Source organism: Orbicella faveolata, unplaced genomic scaffold (assembly GCF_042242905.1).
Source record: "Orbicella faveolata isolate gen_17 unplaced genomic scaffold, um_ofav_v1 contig_13, whole genome shotgun sequence".
NCBI lineage: Eukaryota > Metazoa > Cnidaria > Anthozoa > Scleractinia > Merulinidae > Orbicella > Orbicella faveolata.
The window spans coordinates 14,067,787-14,091,706 of NW_028301540.1; the positions used below are offsets into that span (position 1 = coordinate 14,067,787).

At 39.7% G+C, this 23,920-nt stretch overlaps 2 protein-coding genes and 1 pseudogene across 2 annotated transcripts; all 3 read left to right on the forward strand.

Annotated features, from left to right (window-relative positions):
• Window positions 1-5,053: 5,053 nt before the first annotated feature.
• LOC149115142 (uncharacterized) lies at window positions 5,054-7,199 on the forward strand. Its single transcript, XM_089285645.1, has 2 exons — window positions 5,054-5,728; window positions 5,811-7,199. The coding sequence occupies exons 1-2, from the start codon at window positions 5,054-5,056 to the stop codon at window positions 7,197-7,199; spliced, it is 2,064 nt and encodes a 687-aa protein (XP_089141771.1).
• Window positions 7,200-15,970: 8,771 nt separating this feature from the next.
• LOC149115143 (uncharacterized) lies at window positions 15,971-16,357 on the forward strand. Its single transcript, XM_089284712.1, has one exon. It carries the CDS (start codon window positions 15,971-15,973, stop codon window positions 16,355-16,357), a length of 387 nt encoding a protein of 128 aa, XP_089140838.1.
• Window positions 16,358-17,405: 1,048 nt separating this feature from the next.
• LOC149115144 (uncharacterized) lies at window positions 17,406-19,529 on the forward strand (annotated as a pseudogene).
• The last annotated feature ends 4,391 nt before the right edge of the window (window positions 19,530-23,920 follow it).

The following is a 23,920-nucleotide window of genomic DNA, read 5'->3' on the forward strand; positions in this document are numbered from 1 at the left end:
CGCAAGGCTGGTGTCTCAGCATTCCGGAGGGCAGCACCCTCTCTGACTGCGCCTCGCTGCCTTCTATTGAAGAATTGCTGCAGTCAGATGCAGAGGAAGATCTCTTCCATACCATACAGTCTACCAATCAAAGAGATGCCCTCAGTCCAGCGAAGCATTCTGCTATTGAGGATATTGTATCCCAGTCTGTGCACGGCGCTCTGCACACTGTTCGTAAAAACAGCGCCTTCATGGAATACAATTTTCTCATAAGGGCCCGTCATGTCCCTGGGGTTTCAAATGAGACTGCTGATGCCCTCTCCTGCTTTCAGAGGCAGCGTTTCTGGGCCGTCGCAGGCTTCTCCAACTAAAGTGACAATAACATAGATTGCCACGTCTTATTCCAATGATAACGATTTTTCAACAATCACGTTCACTTCCAACACAACTGTCTAACCACTTCCTATTGTCCCTTTTTCCTTTTTAACACCATCCGATCTACTCTTCATAATAGCTTCATTTCCTTTCAACTTTGCACATGGGAGGGGGGTCAATTATACTTGCTTCTATTTATCTTTCCCTAAAGCGTCAAGGACTTAGTTAAAATTGTGGGTTTCTGTGTGCAAAAGGGGAGGTGTCCCAACAACTTATGGCCAGAGTTGTAGCTCTGGCTTTCTTTGATGGAGGCAGACAGCACATGCAGCAGAGAGATGAAACCAAAGACCTGCCCCACAGTAACATTGAACTGGGAAGCTCTTGAGAGGCTTCCCCAGGATTACAGGTATGGTAGATTCATTACAGCCATATATATTTACCTGAAAGTACTAAACTAATAACATAGAATTAATGTTACAATGTGTGGAGCCAACATAATTCTAAGGTTTATTTTTGCAATCATAGCATTTTCTCATGAAATCTATTTAGTCAATATATCTGCTTTTCGGAGAAGTAATAAAATTAAAATGATTCATGGAAATTTAGCAGTATTTTTCAGGTAGACATTGTATCTTTTTTGTTCAATTTATATTTTCAATGTAGTCCAGGAGCTGAGACCGGAAAAAAGAGGTTGCACTCTCCCACCATCAAAGAAAAGGTCTGATAACAGATATTGAGAGACCTCCTGAATAATACTAAGTAGTACCTAGGGTCGATTTGTGGAATAGGTTTTGAATTAAGCGGGTGTTTTCTGATGTCACTGCAAATCTCACATGAAAGAGAGGTTAACAAGCTGATGGGCATTTTCTAATGTTTTTTTACTTAAAAGTGTGCCAGAATGACTCTAAAGTTTGTGTTTAGTTTACTAAATGAACAAACTTGGACTCGACTTTGTTTCGGTTTATCTTTTATTTGACACTTCGTGATCATTACATAAGGGAGTGAACATTTTGATCATGTGACCTTAGTGAGTTTCTTGCTTCACACGTGTTTGATACGTCTTAGAAATCGTCGTTGTTTTTATAGAGCCAGTCGTTGTTTATTCCGCACAGCATGTAAGTTACTTTGCTCCTTTAGTTTATCTTTCTTTTTTCCTTTAAGTTTATTCAAATTTCTTGTATTTTTCCTTAGTTTTCACTGGTAATGACGATAAGTTGTAATCGCTCGAATGTGATGCTGTAATGGTGAATGCAAAAATAGAGTGTAAAACAACTCACACCGTGTCAAATTATCTGTGTGAACGCAACAGTTTGTGTCAACGTTACCTGAGGATACAAGAAATACCACTGTGTGATAAGTTAGGTCAGACGACCTACCACATGACACATGACAAATAAAACAGGCATTGTATTACTGGTAGACAGTTTTCTTTACTTTTTTTGGTACGGCACACTTTACAGAGTGTAAAGACTTGATTGATGCTGCAAGAATGAAAGGATCACACAGAACCCTAGGAACTGTCTGGTATTAACCCAGACTTTTCAACAGGGGAAAAACAGACAAACAGACCATTTCTGGCGATCCAAAATCTCAAAATGTATGTATTTCACTTTGTTTACACAATCATTTCTATTTTTCAATAAATGCAGTTAAATAGTGTATTTTTCGTTTCAAAGTAAAGAAATGTGCTTATCCTCAATGACAATTTAAAAATTGACTGTGAAACTGTAAGAAATATTCTCTTTTCGATAAAACCATACTTTAGAGCCTCAATTCTATGCATTGTGATAAAATCGAGGATGAAGAAGTCCTATATTGCCACACCCATGGCTTGATGTGGTCTGTAAGTATCTGGCAAGTTTAATCAAAGTTTTCTGCTTTTGTATCTTAAACAATTTCTATCCTCGTAAAGCCACATAATAGCTAATTTTGCCAACAGTATTCTTATAATTTTCAATTTTTTTGTACCTGAAATGATTTTTTCTCGTCACTTTTTTTACAAAACCAGACTTCTTTATTATTACAACTGGAGTATGTTATACACCGAATTCATGAGTGGTGGACGCGTGCAAAAAAGCTGGTACCTACACATGAAAACAAACAACTTTCCTCTTACAAGCTTTTCACTAGGAAATTTGCAAGTTTCTTAGGTTAGAAGCTCTTTTTAGCCAAACAGGTCATTTAGATTGTTTTTTGTGATCAATTTCGAAATAAGTGAACTCAATATGAGTTATAAGTCAAATATCTATTGCTGTGTGCCCGGTTGTACACAGAGGGGAACTGTTGGTCAGGAAGGGAATTGAGTTGGATTTTTTGGTTTCCCGAAGGACCAAAATCTTTAACAAGAATGGCTAGTGAAAATACGGCAAGATGTTGGCCCGCATTCCAAACTCACAGAGGCCACAAAGGTATGCTCTTTGTATTTTAACCCAAGTGATGTGAAGAGAGAAGTTGAAGGCAACAAATGGCTTTATGTAAAGGAGCTTCTCCCTCAAGGTTTCCTTTGCGGACTTTGCCACGCAAGTGTCATCCACCAACACTAAGAACAACTGAGGCACCGTTGCAAAAAATGACATTTGGGCGAATCTCTAAGCCAAGACAGAGAGGAAGAAAGAGACCTCAGTGTTTCATTTAATGAAACACTGAGGTCTACACCAGAATCTGTTTGGAAAACATGACAGGGGGTGATTTGATTTCATTCTACACTGGTTTTCCAAACATGAAGACTTTCCAGGCAACACTAACATACTTAAATCCAGGTAAACATGGCAAAAACATTTGTTATTGGCATTCATCAGAATTCAAGGATGAAAAAAGTCATTATGATAGGGATAATCACCAGAATAATATAAGCAAGCGAAGATGAAGTAGAACACTTAAACCAGAAGAGGAATTTTTTTGGTTGTGTCATCTGCGACAAGGGTTTCATATAGACTACCAGTAGTCCCTCTTTCGCTTAGTCTGTCATGCGTGATGCGAAAGAAAACCGCGAGAAAAAACGGCCTCGCGAAATCCTGGGGGCGAGAAGAACAGCCGCGCAAGATCCTACGGGTGAGAAGAACGCGAAAGGAGGGACTACTGCCTAAGCCCAAGAGTTTGCCCTTTCACGGCTGACTGATTTTTTGGTGTGAAATTTCCAATCTAATTAAGCATATCCAATCGAATTCCTTATCTTGATGTCCTGTCATTATCCGCTGTCATCGACAACCCCGAGAGATGTCTAGGAAAATAATAGCTCAAATGTCAAGTAGCGGTGCCAAAACATGTCGTGAAGGATGTCTTTCTCAAGCAATCGCGAAACCCCAAAAAAAGCTGTGAAAGGAAGACCAACGAAGGAACAATCGTGTAACAATTTTTGCTGCGTTTGTAGATGCAACTTTAAGAGTTTTTACGGCGATTTTAAACGCAGAGTTTCGACGGAGAGTTTATTTGAGCCCTCCAAACAAGCGGGAGTAGAAAAATGTCGTCTGGCTGATCTGGTCACAGAACTTGGCTTTTCTTGTGAGAAAAATGTGGCTGAATCTAAGAGTGTGCGCTAAATGTGCCACTAAAATTCGGAATGCTTCAGAACTTATGAGGTATCTGAAGAGTGGATTTCTTGTCCCGCAAGAGCATCCCATTGCCATGACTTGTTCTCCTATTGCAGCGGGACGTTTTAAGCGAATGTCTGGTTCGCCTCATTCAGCGAATTCTGGAAAAATTGGCAGGACCGACTCACCGAAGGAGGATGGATTTTCAAAACTTGAATTAGAGCCAAGGAAAGCATCAACGGCCAGACGATCCATTTCTCATAGTTTTGCAAATGCAACCCGGCAAGAAATTTCTGAACTCAGGTCCACGCAGGAAGTCAAGAAACCGGCAGTGAAAATTGTTATTCCAACTGGTGATGACACGTACTCCTTTCGTTCAACACCAGATGCCGCAACGGCTAACATCGTAAAAAATATCTGCAACCGAAACTGGAAGCCAGTCGTGAACGTGATGTTTGTGCACGAGGAATTCAAGAAGGAACTCTTGTCGTCGCTCGCCAAACACTTGGCTCGTGAAATGACCGAGTACACTCATAGCGAGAGCACGCTAAAATTCAGTACTCTGTCAGAACTTGCATGCTTCTCTATTCGCAAATTGGTGCACGAAATAAAGGTCTTTTGCCCTTTATGGTACACGTGCATTACAGGGGCCACATGCATCGATCCGTCTGATGAGAAATTTGACAAGAGCATAAATTCCCTGGCATTAGCAACTTCTGCAATTGCACGCCTGCAAAATCCACGAATGTCTGCTCATGTAAAGCGAGTTTCCACCGTTCTTGTCCACAGTGGGGCAAAAGTGGCCGATTTCACGCATCTAAATCGGCTTGGAATTTGCATCTCACACGGGCAAGTTGTTCGTGATCAAGTCGAGGTGGGAAGAAATTATGATTCAAAAGTATTGCTATGGAAAAAGGCGATTGAAGAGAGGAATGGCACGTTGTCGCTGATTGAGGAAATTCTTGGCCAGCAATTACTGGATGATATTATAGATGTCTCTAAGTCATCTCTGGAGAGCAACATTTATTAGTGATGTTAATATGGTTAATATAGTTTAATGTAGCCGGCACGTGCTAGCATCATATCACATTGTACACTCGCTTATCGCTGTTAAGTTCGATCGTTTAGCTGTTTGCTCTCTTCGACTTGTACCGGTTCGTTTCAACGCAATGTCTTCGAAAAGCAAATCCAAACGCAAAAATAAATGCCCCAGTTGCAGAACACCGAAAGATAAGCACGATTTTGCAGCAATGGGAAAACACTGCGAAGGACCCGAAGAACGAGATCCTGATAGCAACGGCACCATGGAGGAGTCGCCCGTTGAAGAGGAGAAACAACTCGCTCCTGATTCTGGCGATAAGCAGGACGCCTTCCTCCAAGCCAGACGAGCTTTGTCGAGCCAAGTGGAAGCCTTGCAGCTCGAGCAGCAAACACTACGTGACACGGTAACCGAACTAACAACCAAGGATAGAATTGGGGGCGGTGCCTCAACACACGAACCGTCCGCTCGCGCCGACAACAAAGACAACAACTCCCCCATCCAGATGACACAGCAACCTCCATCTGGCTCACACAGTGGCTCTGGCCAACCAATTGCAGGTACCGTACTTAAAGCCGTAAAAGCTGGCGCTTATGTTGATTTTCTCGATCTCCTTCCCCGCCTCAAAGTTAAGCCCGACACATGTGGCGATGTTATCTCTGGAACCGGCGATCGGAAAGCAAGCGCGACCCAGAACGTAACTATCGAATCGTTCGACTCGTGGCTCGAGGCGTGGAACATTTACGAGGCGCTCGTGATGGATGTCTCACCACTTCGTTACAAGGAACTCGCCCGCTACCGTGACGTGATTCAAAAAGCGAACAGGAAATTCGTGTGGAGCGCCGTTTACAATTACGATGTCCAATTTCGTCTCAGCCAAACTCTAAATACCTCTGCACGCTTCGACACCGTTGACACGACGTTGTACACAACAATTCTCGACTCGTCCGCCGTCAGGAGAGAAGGCGTCTCTTGTCAGCGTTGTAAATCCCCGAATCATTTGGTGCGTGATTGCCTTTTTCGTGCGAAAACCGCGTTGGAGGAAAATCAAGGCGCGAAGAAAATTAGCTTGCGCCCGCGCCCAGACGCAAGCCAGCAAAATTACGCCTGGAAATACGACAAGTGGTTCACAAGCAACGGCAAAGAAGGCTGCAACTTGTTTCAGCGCAATTCTTGCCAACAAGGAACTGAGTGCAAGCACGCCCACGTTTGCAAGGCTTGCCGGGGGGAGCACTCTCTGGCCGATTGTAAATACGTTACCGGACATTAATTCACCCTTCAATCTTGATACCTGGACGGACTGCTTATCACGTTACCCTGATCAAACGCTTGCAAATGATTTATTACACGACATTCGTTCTGGAGTAAACATCGGTTTCTCCAGAAACCTTTACAGTCAGATCTATGATAACCATTTATCAGCATCAACAAACCCCGAGGCGGTGGCGAGAGAGCTGGAACGCGAACTTTGTCTTAATCGTAAGATTGGTCCTTTTCTTACACCGCCCTTTGGTAACTTTGTCGGATCGCCGATGGGCGCTATTCCTAAAAAGCGCTCAATGCCTATGAAATGGCGCATAATTCACGATCTATCATGGCCCGCCGCTCACTCTGTCAACAATGGCATTCCCAAAGAACTGTTTTCCTGTACCTACGACACACTTGACCACGCGATTGCACAACTTAAACTCCATGGAAAAGGCGCATTAATGAGTAAACTTGATTTATCTGATGCCTTTCGTCACATTTTAGTGCGTCGCGAAGACTGGGAGCTCCTTGGCTCCACACGGCAAATTGACATTAATGGCACACTCACCACTGCTTACTTTGTCGATGCCTTTTTGCCTTTCGGATTGCGCAGCTCGCCCGCGCTCTTCCTCAAGTACGTGGATATCTTATCGTTCACCATGCGCGACCATGGGGCCAGCCCCGTTTGGAACTACCTGGACGACTTCTGGACCTGTGGCCCCCCTGCCCCAGACCCCCTCTGCCAAACCAACTTAGATCTCATGCTCAGTACCTGTGCAGATCTCGGCTTCAATTCAAATCCTGCCAAGACTGTTGTGCCATGCACTACCCTAGAATTACTGGGTATCGAACTCGATAGCATTGCTCAAGAGGCACGCATCTCACAGACCCGTCTGGACAAGACTCTCAACTTACTTCGAATGTGGCAAACCAAAGCCTCCTGCACAAAGAGACAGCTCCAGTCCCTCATTGGGAAACTCAACTTCATCTGCTCCGTATGCAGACCAGGTAGAACGTTTCTTCGTTGAATGATCGAACTTTTGTCCAAAGGATCCCACCCGAGCCATCATATCCATCTTACTAAGCGGTTCTTCAAAGACGTCGAATGGTGGCTGTCATTTCTCTCTGATTGGAATGGTCGCAGTTTGTTCTATGATGAACAGTGGCTCAGCAACGCGTGCCTACACCTGTTTACTGATGCCTGTGCCGAGTCCTTTGGAGCCTTATTTGGCACCACTTGGCTCTGTGCAACCTTTAATGAAGTCGGTATCCCCAGTCGTCGCTCCATAACGTACAAAGAACTTTATGCCATCACCATGGCCATGACAGTCTGGGCCCCCTCCCTAACCTCACAAAGTCTTTTGTTTCATTGTGACAATCAATCAGTCGTGCGCATTCTGACCTCCAGTTCCAGCAAATGTCGCCACATTATGTCCCTCGTCCGTTATGTTTTCTTCATCTGCGCCAAGTTTAACATTGTATTGAAGGCTGTGCACATCCCTGGGATACTAAATTCTGCTTCTGATGCCTTGTCTTGATTACAGGTCCAACGCTTTCGCAAGTTGGTGCCTGACGCAGACCTCCTGCCTACGCCAGTCCTTCCGCTGAACTTGGCCGCCTTCAAATGAGGGCTGACCACTACTTCCATAAAGGGTTAGCTGAAAATACCCATCGCACATACAGTTCCACGCAACGCCAGTACCTCACATTCTGCGACAGACATGGCTTCACTGCCGTTCCCGCATCCGAAGAAACACTCTCTTTGTTTGTGGCCTTCTTAGCTGACCGTTTAAAACCACAATCGATTAAAGTGTACCTCGCCGGCGTACGTGCGTTACACATCAGTCACAGAATTCATAATCCTCTTACTCACACTATTAAGCTACACCAAACCTTGCGAGGAATTGAACGCGTACACTCCAGTCCAGCCAAGCAGAAATTACTGCTGGCTGGTTGTGACACAAGCAACATCAGCAAAGCAGATCTTAAAGAGGCTAAGTGTCAGCTGCTCAAGGAAGAGCCAGTGTCTTACAGGTAAAACTGATGACTTGAATTTTCTGCTTTTCTTTAAATGTTTATTCCCCGCAAAAATCCACAACCGTGTGCTTATTAAGGCCAAATCCATCGATCTGAAAAACCTAGTCACCCCCATCCTTGTTCTTTTCAGAGAGCAATTCTTACTCTATACTCTATTAGAATTTCTTTTATGATATAGATAGGACCCTTTATCATGAGCCTCTGACTCGGGGGACTGGGAGACCACCCTCTGTGTAATTTGACATGAAATAAAATTGTTTTATCTTATCCTATCTTATCTTATCTGCACGCACTCTGATTGGTCAAAAACCCATGTTTTATCATAGTATAAAACATAGACAAAGGGCGTTTTATTTTATTTTTTTGCCTATATCATAAAGCAAGTGAAGATGCCTTAGCCGAGTATTACACTGTGATAAAACACTCTGGACATTCAAGAACACTTGAGAAATGCAGAAAACACTTGCCTGCGGCTCGTGTTTTCTACATTTCCCTCGTGCTCTCAAATGTTTGTCATTTTTTATTACAGTGTAACACACAGCTTAGGCTTCTTCACTTGCTGAAGTAAATAGCCAACTGGTCTGCCTCCTGCCAGTTGGGATTTTTGTCAAGTTTCTGTTTAATTTACAATATTTCTTTGCTTTTTTCAGTGTCCACAGCAGTGCTAAACCACTTCAACTCTTAAATTAAGTGATTTATTTATTTTGTTTTATTTCATTGACAGAATTGTTGCTGACAATCTTGACTTCAGTCTCTCAGCTAGAATCCAGACCAGTAAGTTCCGGAATCAGTCAATTCATTGGACACATCACTTGGCTATTCGCGATAGGGTTATACCAGACCCCAGCTCAGGCCCATCCGCATTCCCTACAAAAGGCCAGTTCAAGATTGCAGATCTAGAACTTTCGGAATTACTACCAAGTGTAGAAAGTAAGCTTGCTGTGGAGAGTGATTTTGTTGTCTTGGTTACACGAATGGTTGTAAAGTTTCTACCAGCTTTTACAATGTTCAGGGATGTAGTCATTCACCATATTCCTCACCAATATAGCAACGAAATGGCCAGAAAGTCTGATGTGGTAAGAATTATTTGTAAAATAGGACAAGAATGTTTTTTTAGAACCTTACCATTTTATTTACCCAGTATTTTACCAGCTTAATCCATTACCTTGTCCAGTTTATCAACCTTACACTTCACAACAAAAACGATTGATAACTTTATAAATTTTATACATTGCAAAAATTCATTCAGCAAAGTTTAAAGGTAAAAATGAAGCCACCCATGACTTAAACAATTGAAAAATAATTGATGTAGTAGGTAGCCTACAGCAGTTGCAACTGGTGTCTCAGTTCACAGGTAGTCACTAGATGAAAGAAGTAGTTATTAGTTGTGGAATACATAATTATGTTAATTTAGTTGTTTATTCTCAATAAATTTGAAGTGTTTCCTTGGTTTGGAATTCTACAATACAAATATTCCTGGTGAGATGGCACAGTACTTGATGTCTGTCCAAGAAAAGTATGTGCCACAACTGACCCAAGGTGATAGGAAGATGACTCTTCAACCAATCTTTTTGGATGGTGACCAGTTAACTGAGGAAAGGGCTAGGAATGTTCAGTGGGTGTTTCAAGATGGTGATGATCAGTTCGATAGACTAGAGGGGTTGGATCCCACTCATGCAGACTGACATGCCAAGGTCAATTTATACAAGGTAAAAATCTGTCATTCACCCTTTATGTTATTATCAGATGTATTGTCATCATCATCATCTTATGCGTGAGATAATTGGAGAGAGTTAATTTTCTTGTCTGGATTTTTAAATGAAACAAATGGACGATTAATATGAAAGTTCACATCAAATTTTAAAAAGAAAGAGGGTATTTTCAGGATTCCTATATTTCTGTGAAGAAATTATGCCAAAAACTTTTAAGTGGTTATAAATTATTGACTATACTTAAATTTGGTGCTTTTTGGTTGCTCACTTTAGATTGAAAACAAAATATTCCTGAAAGATGAATCTGCGGCAGAGATTGGTACTACCCATGCCACCATCAACAGAACTGGGAAAACAACTGCCAGGAAAGGAGCAGATGATTATAATTCCTACAAGGAGTTTCATGAACGAGAAATTGAGGGGCATGTGATTGCAGCATTTATGGTTTTTTGTGGTATGCAAAGCATGGAAGGTGTGCCTATCTATATTTGTATTGTACCTTTACTGTAATACTGGAATGAACTGAGTACTCCATGAATGATGTTTGTTGTTCATGTTCATTAACAGGGGAAAAAAGAAATTTTTATTATTAAGAATTTCTAGAGGTGTTGAAGGGAAGCATTAAAGATAATAACCTTTCATGCGAAGGGTATAGAGGCCTACTGGAACCAAACAGTACATCTGAGTTTGAAAGAACAGCACAGTGTTAACATGGTGATATAATCAGTACTGTTGTTGTTCATATTATTTGTCCAAATAATCTTGAATTACTTAGTCTAAGTATTAATATTGTTTGTTGTTGTTTATTTTTCTGATAAGATTGACAAACACAAGTTATGTGATAATTGTTTCTCTATTATCTACTTATCTCCAAAAAAATATGGTAATATCATGTGTAATGGATCTGATTTACTTCATAATTTCATAATTTCATTATAATCTTAGATGATCCCACAAAGGTCCAACTACCTGACAAGAGTCTGGACAAACTTGCACGATGTGACTGGCTACATAATATGGTTACAGAGTTTCTCAGGGAATTTGTGTTTGATGTTAAAGAATCAGATGAGATCATAGAGCAAGTAAAGCGCCTCGACAGGAACCAGAGAGAAGGTTATTTGTGCAGAATCTGTGGTCAAAGATACCAGGGAGATTCATGGCATGTGAGGTAAGTATTGAGACATCCAAATAAGCATACATAGATATATAGAGAGTACTGTATGGGCAGTGTAAAATGTTTACCAAGCGAAAGGTTCCCAGTAGGAGGATCCAAGGATACAGTGTCTTCTCAGAATTTTATAAATCTATGTAATTTAAGAGGATGGAGACCAACTCTTGACTGTTCCAGCTTTAATACAACATTTCGGCTCATGCTTCTAAACCACCCAGCAGCGAATTTACTGTTCAGTATGTAACTTTTAAAATGTTTTTTTTATTATTATTATTATTATTATTATTATTATTTTTACTTCTTAAGGCACAAGATAACCAAACATGCTGTACGATTGCAAGATACTTCATCTCAAGACATGAGGAACAGCCTAGGCTACTTCAAGTGTCAAGATATTAATTGCGGACTGGTGTTCAAAACAAAGGCCACACTCAAGAGGTATTACAGTTAATTTTGAGTTGTCGGTCGAGTTAACCCTTTACCCCTAAGAGTGCAAATTGGCACACAAGGTCATAACTTTGTGAATATTTGATAGATTTCTATGAATTTTTGCCATGAAAATTGTCTTGTGAAGATCTGCTCATTGAAGTCATAAACTTTTGACCCCCTCCCATCCAAGACATGGTTGACCACCCCCAGAAGTTTTAAGTTCAGATGATGACATAGGTGATCACGAAATTTCATGTCAAATCTTCAGTGCTCATCAAGGACAAAGTAAATATTTTGGCTTAATTCATAGCATCAGTATTTTGCTCTCATCTTGTTTGCAGGTACTACCTCTTATCTAGTCAACGAAGTTTAGTGTAAATAATTACTTTCTCTTCAACCTCCATATGCGTATCAAAGATTATATTTTTATCCATCTTCCAAAAGACAAATAGTGATTTGATCACTATTTGTCCTTTCCAATATGAATGGAAATATTATAAGATCACCTTTCATCTTATCTTCCTTCTACATCACACTACAGTTGGCAACAGTTCAGTGCAAAGTTATCAAGTACAAACTAAGTATTTAGCTTTCACAACATCCTTGTGTACAATTCGTATCTATAATCATCAAAAAACATATGTCACTGTTCATTTGTAACCTCCATTGACAATCACATGTTCTGTCATACCCACTTAACAACTGTGCTCTTGTCTTGTCTACGGACTCTTCCCCTCAATCCATGGCAAAAGAGTACTGTAAGTTATTACTTTTTCTTAAACTCCGGTACATGTGTCAAAAATCTATATTTTCAAGATGTTTTATTTCCATCTTTAGAATTATGTTTGCTAGTTATTTCTCCAGCAATGTCACACCTAGGTAAACTATTGATCAATGCTAAATGCCAATTAGATGTCTACAAAGCTTCATTGAATTTCTAAAACAACCATTTACAAAAAGACAAATGATGCTTACTTAGAACACCTTTCATCTGATCATCATTCCAGATGAAGACCTGAATGACAACAATCTGTGGCAATTAGTACACTTTAATGGTGGAGGACAAAGTAAGTATTTTGGCTTTTTAGCATCAGTACTTCACTATCATGTTGTCATTACTTTTTCTTCAACCTCTATATGCGTATCAAAGATTATATTGTTGTTCATATTCGAAAAGACAATTAAATGGTGATTATTGAGACCACCTTTTATCTCATCCTCATGTATTCCAATGATGACCCAGGTGATGATGAAATTTCATGTCAAATCTTTTCATGTCATGCTGAGGCGGTCACGCTGTTCATTTTTGAATAAACAGTCAAATACTAAACTGTAAATCTTCGATTTTAATATCTTTGTTATTTTGGCTTCTCACACGAAAACATACACCAACGGGTATCTGTTCGAACCGCTAAAAATTGTTTGCTTGCTGTTTGGCATGCGTTCAACATTGATAGGAATGCCATTCAAACAGCTGGGTTCATCTGTTTAGAAAAATATTGAGCTGTTCAAACAACTTCTGCTCTCCGCTTGCAAAATTTTTTTCATCTCTTAGGATGGTAGACATTTTTAATTCAGAATTCAAATTTCAAGTCTTTCGAACAGCAGAGTTTTTCCGTACTGCAAAGGGAATCTGAACAGACACAGCTTTTTGTGACACTTTAGATTTACTATCACACTCTTGCCACAGAGCACCCCTCTTTGTTGGCATATATTTCAGAGGTATTCTCTACAGTTTTCAAGATATTTGTCGTTTCTTTCACTTTTACTAAACAAAAATCAATGAACAAGATGCCAAAACAAAACGTTTCGTAATAAAAGTAATTACAATGATTATATCACAAAATGTTATGAACAAAAAATATAAAATAACCCGGTACTAAATAAATTTATGTACATAAAGAACAATATCAGAACGAGAGAGTTAAGTCAGCATGTTTCAGCTGCTTATTTAAAGTGGGATTTTCTCATTTGATGTGCATTGCTTCCTTCAACATAAGTTGTGGTTTCTTGGGTGCACAATCCACAATGGAAAAGCAGTTCTTATTAGCTAAACACCGACATGCCTGGGATTGCTGCAAATGCTGATATACATGCGAGTTCCTGTCCATGCTCAGGTGCTCATGAATACGTGTCGAGAGATTTCAGCTAGTCTCACCTCTGTAACAGCCACTACATCCTGCACACAAAAACTTGTAGACAGCGTGTGAATGGAGATCAAGAGGAACAGGATCCTTAACAGTAAACATACTACCAACTTTAAAAGAAGAAAAAGCTAACTTAATTTCAATGTTAGTACAATAGCACTGAATGAGTTTGCGTAGCCTTTTCTGTGTTTCTCTAGTGAAGGAGCCTACACAGGGTAACTTTAAATAATAACAATATTTTTTGGAAATTTGTTAGAACTGCATTTCTGTTTTTAGCCATGAGGAAGATTTCTTCGTAATGTCCTTTTTAGCCTGTGCAAATTTCTGTTGCTGCACACTAGCAGGAATGTACTTGTCAACAAGAACTCGGCATGTGACCCTGAAATCTCCTCAGGGTATAATAAGCAGCATGACCTCATGATAATAAACAGTTGAATGAATAGTTGAAGTAGTAGTATTAGCATTAGTTGTAGTAACCATGATATCATGACATATATGATATGACGATGATGATAATAAATTATTATTATTATTATTATTTTGATATTATTATTACTATTATAATTACCGAAAACTTAAGGAACAACAGAATTTCTGAATTTTTTACCAGATACATGTAAGATTCAAGTTTGTATGGAAAAGTGCTCAATAAAGTTTGCTTAATTTTTTTGAATGAATAGTTGAATGAACAGTTGAATGAACAACTAAAATAAACATTATATGCAGCACATATAATGTCATTTTATATCGAGCCATTTTCTTGACTGTTGGTAATAGACGTCAAGGTTATTTGGGTGGAGCAGGAATGGCAGATCACTTAGGAACCTCCAATCAGATGAAAGTGGGCGGGCGCACTGATATTACTTAGATCACGTGCACTGTTAATTTCGGCCTCCACGCCATTCAACGGCAACGCCAGGCTTAACAGAACTTTCAGGTTTCCCTCCACCTCCCCTGTTCCAGCCAAATACCTTGTGAGTTGATTGTCCATGTGGCGGGTTTTCCTGCCCCACCTTTGCTGAAGGTATCATCAAATGCTTGTTATTTTAAGATAGGATATTTGAGAAAAATAAACGTCACGCTAGTGGCCTTATTTACACCAGAAAGTTGTTTGCTCATGGTGTTTGCTTAACTTACTAAACATGCTTCAGCAAACGAGCGCGACAAGAGCAGTCCCAACCCTTGCGAGGAGTAAAATGGAACAAGATAAAAAATTGTTTTCAACAGCCAGCAGCTGATTTTGCGAGCAAATCTCAAAATAACAAATGCCAAATCACAAACACTGCGATTTTGCTATCGATATTTTGGTAACATGTATCTCTAAAATTCAATTTCTTCTCAAAATCTCAAAACCTTTTAGCCTTACTTTCCCTTCTGGTGCAGTTTTCTTGTTAAATGAGCTTGTAAATGTCGATTTATTTTCTTTAGTGGCCAATTTTGCCAGCATTGTATGATGAATAAGGTTAAGTAAGCTTGTTTTAGGTGCAGCTTTCAAGTGGCATCCGAAGCAAAAATATGGCAGTGCCCAAAGATGCTTTAACTGTTTTCTTAAAGATAAATTATCGATGGACAAAGGGACATTAAACTTAATGTCATACCTTTTTGGCAAGGGGAGATATTTGAGCTCAATATCATCAAATATTTGAAGGTCTAAAAACACAGTCACATGTTTATGTCCATTGATTGACAAGCAGCTGATCAAATAGACTGTCACTTTTACCAATGTGTGTACAAAACTTGGTAGCAATCGGTTGAATACAGTTTTTCTGAGAGCTTCATACATTTTGCCTATAGTGAGGCAATTTTCTTGGCAAAAATCTAGTAAAACCAGGGGGGTTGACCTACCTCTCCTCAAAAGATCCTAAACCAAAACCAATGTGTCTTTCTGAGTTTTTGGGTAAACCCTTTATACTGGCTAAGTTTCATTGAAATCGGTGAGATGGCATGCAGCAGACCTGCCTGGTGCACCCATGAACACACTCTTAAGCACCGATGTACCTCCTGCAGAGATGGAAGCAATAGTGGAAATTCAGTTAATGGCAAACTTACTCAGTTGCTACCTACAGCTGTACACCCCTCCTTTCCTGTATATGTCATGCGATTACTTCAAGCCTGTGAAAGTCAAAGTTGGCAGAAACAAAATGGCGAAACACTATGGAGTAATATTCATGTGCCTCAACACAAGACCAGTTCATTGTGAGTTTATCGTTGATCTCACCACTATGGAATTTCTGTAGGTCTTGAGAAGGTTCTTCTCATACCGTGGTTATCCCAAGCTTCCCCTATCCCACAATGGTTCACAAATGGTGGGAACAGAACAAGAATTGTGTCTGACGATAGAGAGATGGGACAACAACCACCTTAAAGAATACTGTGCCAACCGAGCTATGAAGTGGAAATTCACAACACCTGGCGCCCCACTCCAGAATGGATGTTCAGAGGCCATGGTGAAAACCGTAAAGAAATCACTTGAGAAAGCCATTGGAGATACCATGCTTACACCATTTGAGCCCTACACCTGTCTTCTCGAAGTTGTAAATTTGGTCAATCAGTGCCCCATTGGCAGAATATCAAATGATCCGGATGACAGTCCATACCTGTGCCCTAATGACATCTTACTAGGAAGAGCATCCAATACAGTTCCCCCAGGCCAACTTCATCAAACAGAGAACCCCCCACCATCCATTTGAATTTTTGGGATAGTGCATTCATTTTGGAAAGTATGGGCTACAGATGTTCTACCACATCTTGTACCTAGGAAGAAATGGCATGCTGAGAGACAAAATGTAGCAGCCAACGACATCGTTATTGTGGCAGACACCAATGCTGTGCATGGAACATGGAAAGTGAGAAGAATTCTTCAAGTCTTTCCAGGAGAAGATGGTTTGGTGCAAAACATGCACGTTAAGACTGCATCAGGAACATACACACGTCCAGCCACCAACATTTGCAAGATTCATCATGCTAAATTTCCTGAATAGAATGGGATTTCGCCATTGCGGGGGGGAATGTGACATTACCTTAACCAAGTTGATTTATTTTGTTACAGACGTTTTCAGATTAGTGTTTAACCTTAAGAAAAAACGTGATTGCTAAAGTCCATTTTGGCCCTGTGGTCAAATGGTAAGGTTCGAATGCTTTTGTAAGTTCAATGTAGGCTCAAGATGTTCGGAGACAATGTACGCTTGTTTCTAAGGTTATTTTTATGTGGACAACCTAGGACAACTGTAACTCGTTATTTTGCATTTTGCCTGCAGCCTTACAAGATTTCTCCTTTGTTTTTTAACCTTAAGGTGGAATGGTACCCTAATTTTCGTCAAATTTGGTGAAATTGTGAAAAAAGTTTTTAGTGAGTTTTCATACCTTGAATCATTGCTGATCACTATGAAAGATATTTTTTTGCACAAAGAGTAGACCTTCACTACTTTTTTTAAAGGTTTCTAAGGCACACTGTTTGTTTGCTATGGGCAACCACTTTGTTTACAGCTTGTTTATTGACGATAACGGCCGAAAACAAAAGAAAAGTGCGGTTTTTCTGACTGATATCAACTCCATTATAGATTGGGACATTCTGTGCTAGCATACATGAGGAGGGGAAGCTTTTCCGTGAAAGCCTGGAGCGGAAAGCTTGTTTTGTTGAGTCCTCCATTGTCATCAGCCGTTTATATCTCTCGCAGATGATCAGAAATTTGCTCATTTTAGAAATTGTTTAGGTCAAAATCGTTCTTATTTTGCGTAATGCCAAAGCAACATGCTGTAAGACGTCCAAAACAAAAATTTTTGGGCAATCAGTTCACAAAATCGAGCAGAAAGACAGCCGAGAGTGTGGTGAGCAAAGAACCATGTACTTCGACCGACGCTAACGGGATACCAGAAGATACAGAAGATATTGCCTCAGTGTCTTCCAAAAAGGCTGAAAAGCTCTTCCCAGAGTCTGCCGATGAGCAAAAGGGGAAAGAATCCAGCAAGGATGGAGTCAAGGATTCCTCCATTACCGGATATAGGTTGGTGGATATGGAGATTCTTAGCAGTGTGTTTTCGTCGCTGCAGTGTGCTGATTGTGAATCTTTCAGTTTGACACTAACCGAGAATCGCTTCAAAACAAGTGGTTGTGCCCCCTGTCTGCAGATTTTTTGCGAAAACTGTGGCTGGAGAAGTGAGTTCCACTCATCAAGGAAGCAGACGCAGAGCTTTGAGGTAAATAGACGCCTTGTTTATACAATGAGATCGCTGGGAAAAGGGCATGGAGGTGCCAAGAAATTTTGCACTCTAATGAACATGCCACCACCCTCAGCGGCAAAGCCATTCAAAAAGAGTAGCAACACCATAACTAAAACAATCAAAACAATTGCAAAAGAGTGTCAGATGCTGCTGCTGAAATTAGAAGTGCACAGAATGCCGAAAATAATGACATAGTCAACTGTCCTGTGTCATGTGATGGCACTTGGCAGAAGCGTGGATTTTCCTCGCAAAATGGATGTGTTGCTGTGATTTCCATCGACAGTGGCAAGGTTTTAGATGTAGAGGCTATGTCAAAAGCCTGTAAGCAGTGTCAACTCCATTCTCACCTTGATAAGGACAGTGTGGAGTACCAGTTGTGGAGAGCAGATCACAACAACTGCACTGCAAACTTCCAAGGATCTGCACCAGCCATGGAGCCTGAAGGGACTAAGCGCATATTTAGACGTTCAATAGAAACTCACAAACTGAGATATTCAGAACTCTATGGAGATGGTGACAGTAAAAGTCACAAGCAAGTTAAAGATGTTTATTCAGATGCTGGAATTGAAGTGACCAAACAGGAGTGTATTGGACATGTGCAAAAGAGAGTTGGAACAGCGTTGAGGAAGTTGAAGAAGGAAACACCTGGGCTGGGAGGAAAAGGCAGATTAACTGATGCAATGATAGACAAATTGCAAAATTATTATGTTATTGCAATTCGGAGCAATGTAGGAAACTTCGAGGGAATGAAGCAAGGGGTCCTAGCAAGCCTATTCCATTGTGCCTCCAATCAGTCATGCAAACTCCATGATTACTGTCCCATTGGACCTGACAGCTGGTGTGGGTACCAGCGTGATAAGGCTAGCTATAAACATGGTCCTGGCCTTCCTCTGGCTGTCATAGCTAAGGTTTAGCCAGTTTACCAAAGACTCAGCGAAGATGGTCTCCTTCAGAAATGTCTCCATGGAAAAACACAAAACCGAAATGAAATTTTAAATGGCATGGTCTGGCCACGGGTCCCCAAAGAAGTGTTTGTTGGCAAAGATGTGCTGGAATTTGGCCTCTTTGATGCTGTTTCCCATTTTAATATGGGTGCACAAACTGTTTTACAGCTGTATGAAGCACTTCAAATTCCTTCTGGGAAGTACACTGAAGATGGATGTCAATTCCTGGATGCAGAACGTACTTACAAGGCGGTGTACAAAGACCAAGAACATAATAAGAAGCAAAGAAGGGTACTGAGAGGAAAGAAAAAGAGAAAGGAAGACAAAAATCAACACACAGAAGGAGTTACTTATGCTGCTAGACAGTTTTAGTGTTTTACTGCAGTTGACAGTTATGGTATAGCTTGCAAAAACTATACTTAAACTTTAACTCTCTTTTTCTCGTGTATTAGATATTGACTGTAGGTACTTCGGCTTTACACTTCTCCTTGGAAAAGTATTCAACATAAGGCATTCATTTTTGCTGTAGACTTTAATCAATAGTGCTTCTGTGATATGAACCTAAATGAAGTCATGCCGTTTAATTTGTCATGCATTGTTTGGCCAATGTTGTTAATAGGTGTGGTCCAGAATTAATTACATTCCCTTGCACATTGTAAATTAAGGGCAAAAAGGCTTAAGCTGATGAGGTTTTAGGTTCATATCACAGGTCTATGTATGTTAAACATACGCTGAAAATTTCAGAATCAAATGTTTCTTTGGTAAGGAGATATAGCTGTTGGCATGGAGGATATAAAACAAAGGTTTTGAGGGTGTGGCACAGTTGCCATGGTAACTGTTTACGTGATAATTGGTGTCAAACAATTTCTCTCGTTGAACTTAATAACATGACATTAAAGACAATTTGTTGAAACTTAATGCAAAAATTTCTACATTTGAGGGTACCATTCCATCTTAAACATTTACACTTTGTAGTATTTTCATAGCTACAGATTGTTCGTAATTAAATACTGAAATCCAAGCTCTGTCCAATTGTTTGGTTTGGTTTGTTTGGCTCAGCGAAACAGAGATATAATGACACTATATGATATTAAGTGATATAATGCCTGCATAACGGGGCTAAAACTGTAAAGCAGATCTAAAAAGTAAAAGATATTAATCTAAGAGCTTTGACTACCATTTTACAGGAAGAAACTTCAGATTTTCAGGAAAGACAGAGTAAAGAAAACCAAGACTTGCTGGTAGTAATGCAAGAATTGTTAGTATTGTAATTACTGTAAGCATTGTACATTCTGTTTTATTAAATAAATTTAAAAAGAGACAGAAAGGGGCAGTCAAGCGGAAGAACATGATGGTAACAAGATTGACAAGTGAATGATTTCACGGAAAAATTTGGAAAAGTGCATGTTAAGTACTTGGTGATGTGTTTTGGTTTCAAGAACATAAACTTTTTCGTTTCATGTAACTTTGTAAAAACTGTTTGTTGGGCATTTGATGTTAGCCTCCCTGTTTGCACGAATGGTGCCTTTCACTCCACTTAGTTTCAATCATTTTGGTAGGTTTAAAATATATAAAATAGACCTTCAAGCAGTTTTTCCTTTCTACCACCATTCCAGATGCTACACTAAGTTAATACTTTTTGTCCTTAAACAATTTTGCAGAAAAGGTCTGTGAATTAATGAATAGTTATCTACTCACCTATTTACATAAGAATTCTATTGTGTGATTACAATGTAGCTTGGATGTCCTGTGTCTGCATGCATTCATGAAACATTTACCTAAAGTGACAAATAATATTGAATAGGCACTTAGTACAATTCACATGAAGAACTGTGGTACTCAGTAAATTTACATCAATTTTTACAGCTTTTAATTTCCTTTATCTGAAGGTCACAGGATATAAAATTTTCAAAAACTGCATGTGCTTTTATTACCGGCAGAAACTGACATCAGCATGAAGCTATTGTCTTTGGAGAACTTACAAGTTGTTAATTTTTTTTGCTGTTCCGGCAAGTTGCCTCAGGTAGCTCCCAAAACAGACAACGAAGAAATTAAATGTCATTGATATTCATAACTGCATTTTCAAACAAACAGCACAACAAAAAGAATCAAACGAGAGTAACAAAGGAGAAGAGAAGTAGAAAGAGAAGGTAGAAGAGGAGTAAAAAAAGAAAGAGGATAATGATGTTTTTCTTGAATAAAGATTGTTGTGCATTTGATGTTGGCCTTCCTGTTTGCACGATTGGTTCCTTTCAATTCACTTACTTAGTTTCAGTCATTGTGGTAGGTTAAAAAATAAATAAAATAGACCTTAAAGCGGTTTTCTTCAGTTGTAACAACATTCCATATGCTACAGTAAATACAATAGTTATTTATCCTGAAACGATTTTGCAGACTCAAGAGAAAGATGTAAGGTCTGCTAGGAGAGCAAGGGTGAACATAGAGCCAGTGCTGGGAAATGTGATTTGTGTTAGGTTCCAAAACGGGACACAGGAAAGATTTGAAATGGGAGCTCATTTCTAGATGAGAAGCTGCAGTAACTAAAATTGACTTATGCTGTGTTTACATTTGAGCTTTTACCAAGGTAAACAGTTACTAAGGTCAAGTTACTTAACCTTGGTACATTCATCCAGTGTTTATACCGGCTCAAATAACTCAAGTTGATCTTTCAACATTCGCGAGCGCTGCATTATCAACGTCATGAAATCGAACTTGGACGAGGATCCCACCGCAGTGGAACAGGAGCAAATTGATGTGCCATCGTTTTCATAGGCGAGGACCTCATTCCATAATATTGCGGTGAAAATTCAGCTGCTTGATCATACCCAGAGTATGCATGGATACGTTGTATATGTAGCATCCTCCCTGGTAACAAAATATATCGACAATAACTACACAGTACAACATAGGATCGAAGTTTGTCTAAAGAAAGTTGTAAATAATACCGAGAATGAAAAATACAATGCTCTTTTTCACGTGACGGATTGTTCGCTGTAAGAAGATCGATCCAATCTTTCCACGTTATCTGCCATGATTGCCTAGTCAAAACCGGGAGTCAAAACTGGAAAAGAAACGCTTTGTCGACAATCGCGCAATCTGCTCACCGCGGAAAGTAAAATATTACGCCCCCACAAGCGGATATATCTGTCATCTTGACCTTGGTTACCAACTGTAACCATGCCTGATCACAGCGTAATTACAACTTTTACCTCGGTTAAATTTCTTTTGTCTTTTGCGGCATTTACCAAAGTATCAGTTGGCGTTTACACCCGGAAAATGTTTACCTAGGTAAGTAAACTCTGGTACCTCGGTAAACCGTTCAAGTCTAAACACAGCATTAGTTGTACAGTTGACATAACGTGGAAGTTTGTGGCACATGTTTACAAGTGAAAATAATCGATTGTCTCGAGTGTCGACATTCATTTTAAAGGAAACGTTCAATTTAAGTTTTACTGATGTTGACTACTCTATACAGGAGCAACCTCATGACGAGACTAAGTTATTCACCTTGTTCCTTATGTTGTACAGCCGTTTTTATTCTGTATGTTACAGGAAGTCTACGAATGGGCCGGGGCAAACGAACCCTTTCCGCCCTATTTCACCCTGCATAGGGGTAGTGTGCTGGCTTCTCACAAAACAGTACAAAATGATGAAACATTAGATGTCACAGAGCAAGTAAGTAGACAATGAGATTTGCTCAACTTTAAAAGTGGACATTTTTTTAAATTTTACACCACAATCTAGGTATGACAAATATATAGATTCGATTGAGGCCTTGAGCTACTGTACTGTATTTTAATTCCAAGCTTTTACCGTTCTACGGCATCATCAAGGAATGAAAGAAAATGTTCCATAGTGTGTAATATAAAAGTGTTGTAGGTGACACGAATGATAGAATCTATCAGGGACAATGGGTGTAAATATGGTGATGGAGTATACGATAATATGGACAATAGCTAATAGTATAAGTGATAAAGCGGTAACAATAAAAATAAAGCAGTTCAAGATAAAATGACATAAAATAAAGTAAAAGTTCTCCGAGTGCAATACATTCTTTTGGAAATATACAATAAAATTACTTGTTCTCCACAAGCATTCTTCAAATTGTGTTTCATCATAATTACAGCAAATACCTTGGTAAGGATTTTGATCGAAGAATTTATCCCTAGCACATTTTCCACAAATGGAGAAGTCATTGTTGAACGCATTCTCTCGGTCTAATCCAAGGTCATGAAGGGAAGCGTCTTCATTCAAGTGTAATCACAGATCACTTTCTTTTTACAATTAGGGTTTATACACATATCGTTCCACCCCCTTCAAGTGAAGAACTTGGAAATGAACAATGTGTAGTGTTCTCTTTTCTTGGAGCAATTGAACTGGATTATCCTTCCAATACCTTCACACAACATTTTCCTCCCTTTGATAGTAACAGAATAAAAATGATTATAAGCTATAGTGACTACCCATCCCTTTTCTCACTGATCATTTAATTGAAATCATACCTTTTGATCCATCCAATGTCACTACCTTTTGATTGATCCAAGTTCTTTTGTTGAACTTTTAATAGACAGTTTTTTAACTTTTTGATTTATGCGACGTCGTGTAGCACACATTTTAAGAGTACTGCTCCCTGGTTGTTTCCTCATTATAGAACTTGTAATGGCTGCTCCAGCAACTATCAACTCACAAGCCACACAAATGTATCAAAGTACACCCATGGTGTTTGTAGTTAATACTGTTCCCCCAGAAGAACAAGTACAGACTACGAATGTTGAAACAGAAGAGGAAAAGATGGATTGAAAGTGGTTATATTTGCTGAACCATCAAATGAATTTCTGTTTGGGTCTAATCGCTCATGCTACTACATCGAGAAGTGTCAATGAAGTGATCAAGGCTAACGTCCTGGCTCATCTTGAAATATGAAATATGCGTCAATATTCGCCAAGCACCATTTACAGTTCCTCCTGGTTTTGCAAGGGTGGAGTACAAGTTTACAGATGTTCAACTGAGAAATCATCTGGCCTGAAAGAAAAGCCAACAGCTGGAGGAAGCCAACGCATGGTGGTTAGAGTTCTTAGAGGGTGAAAT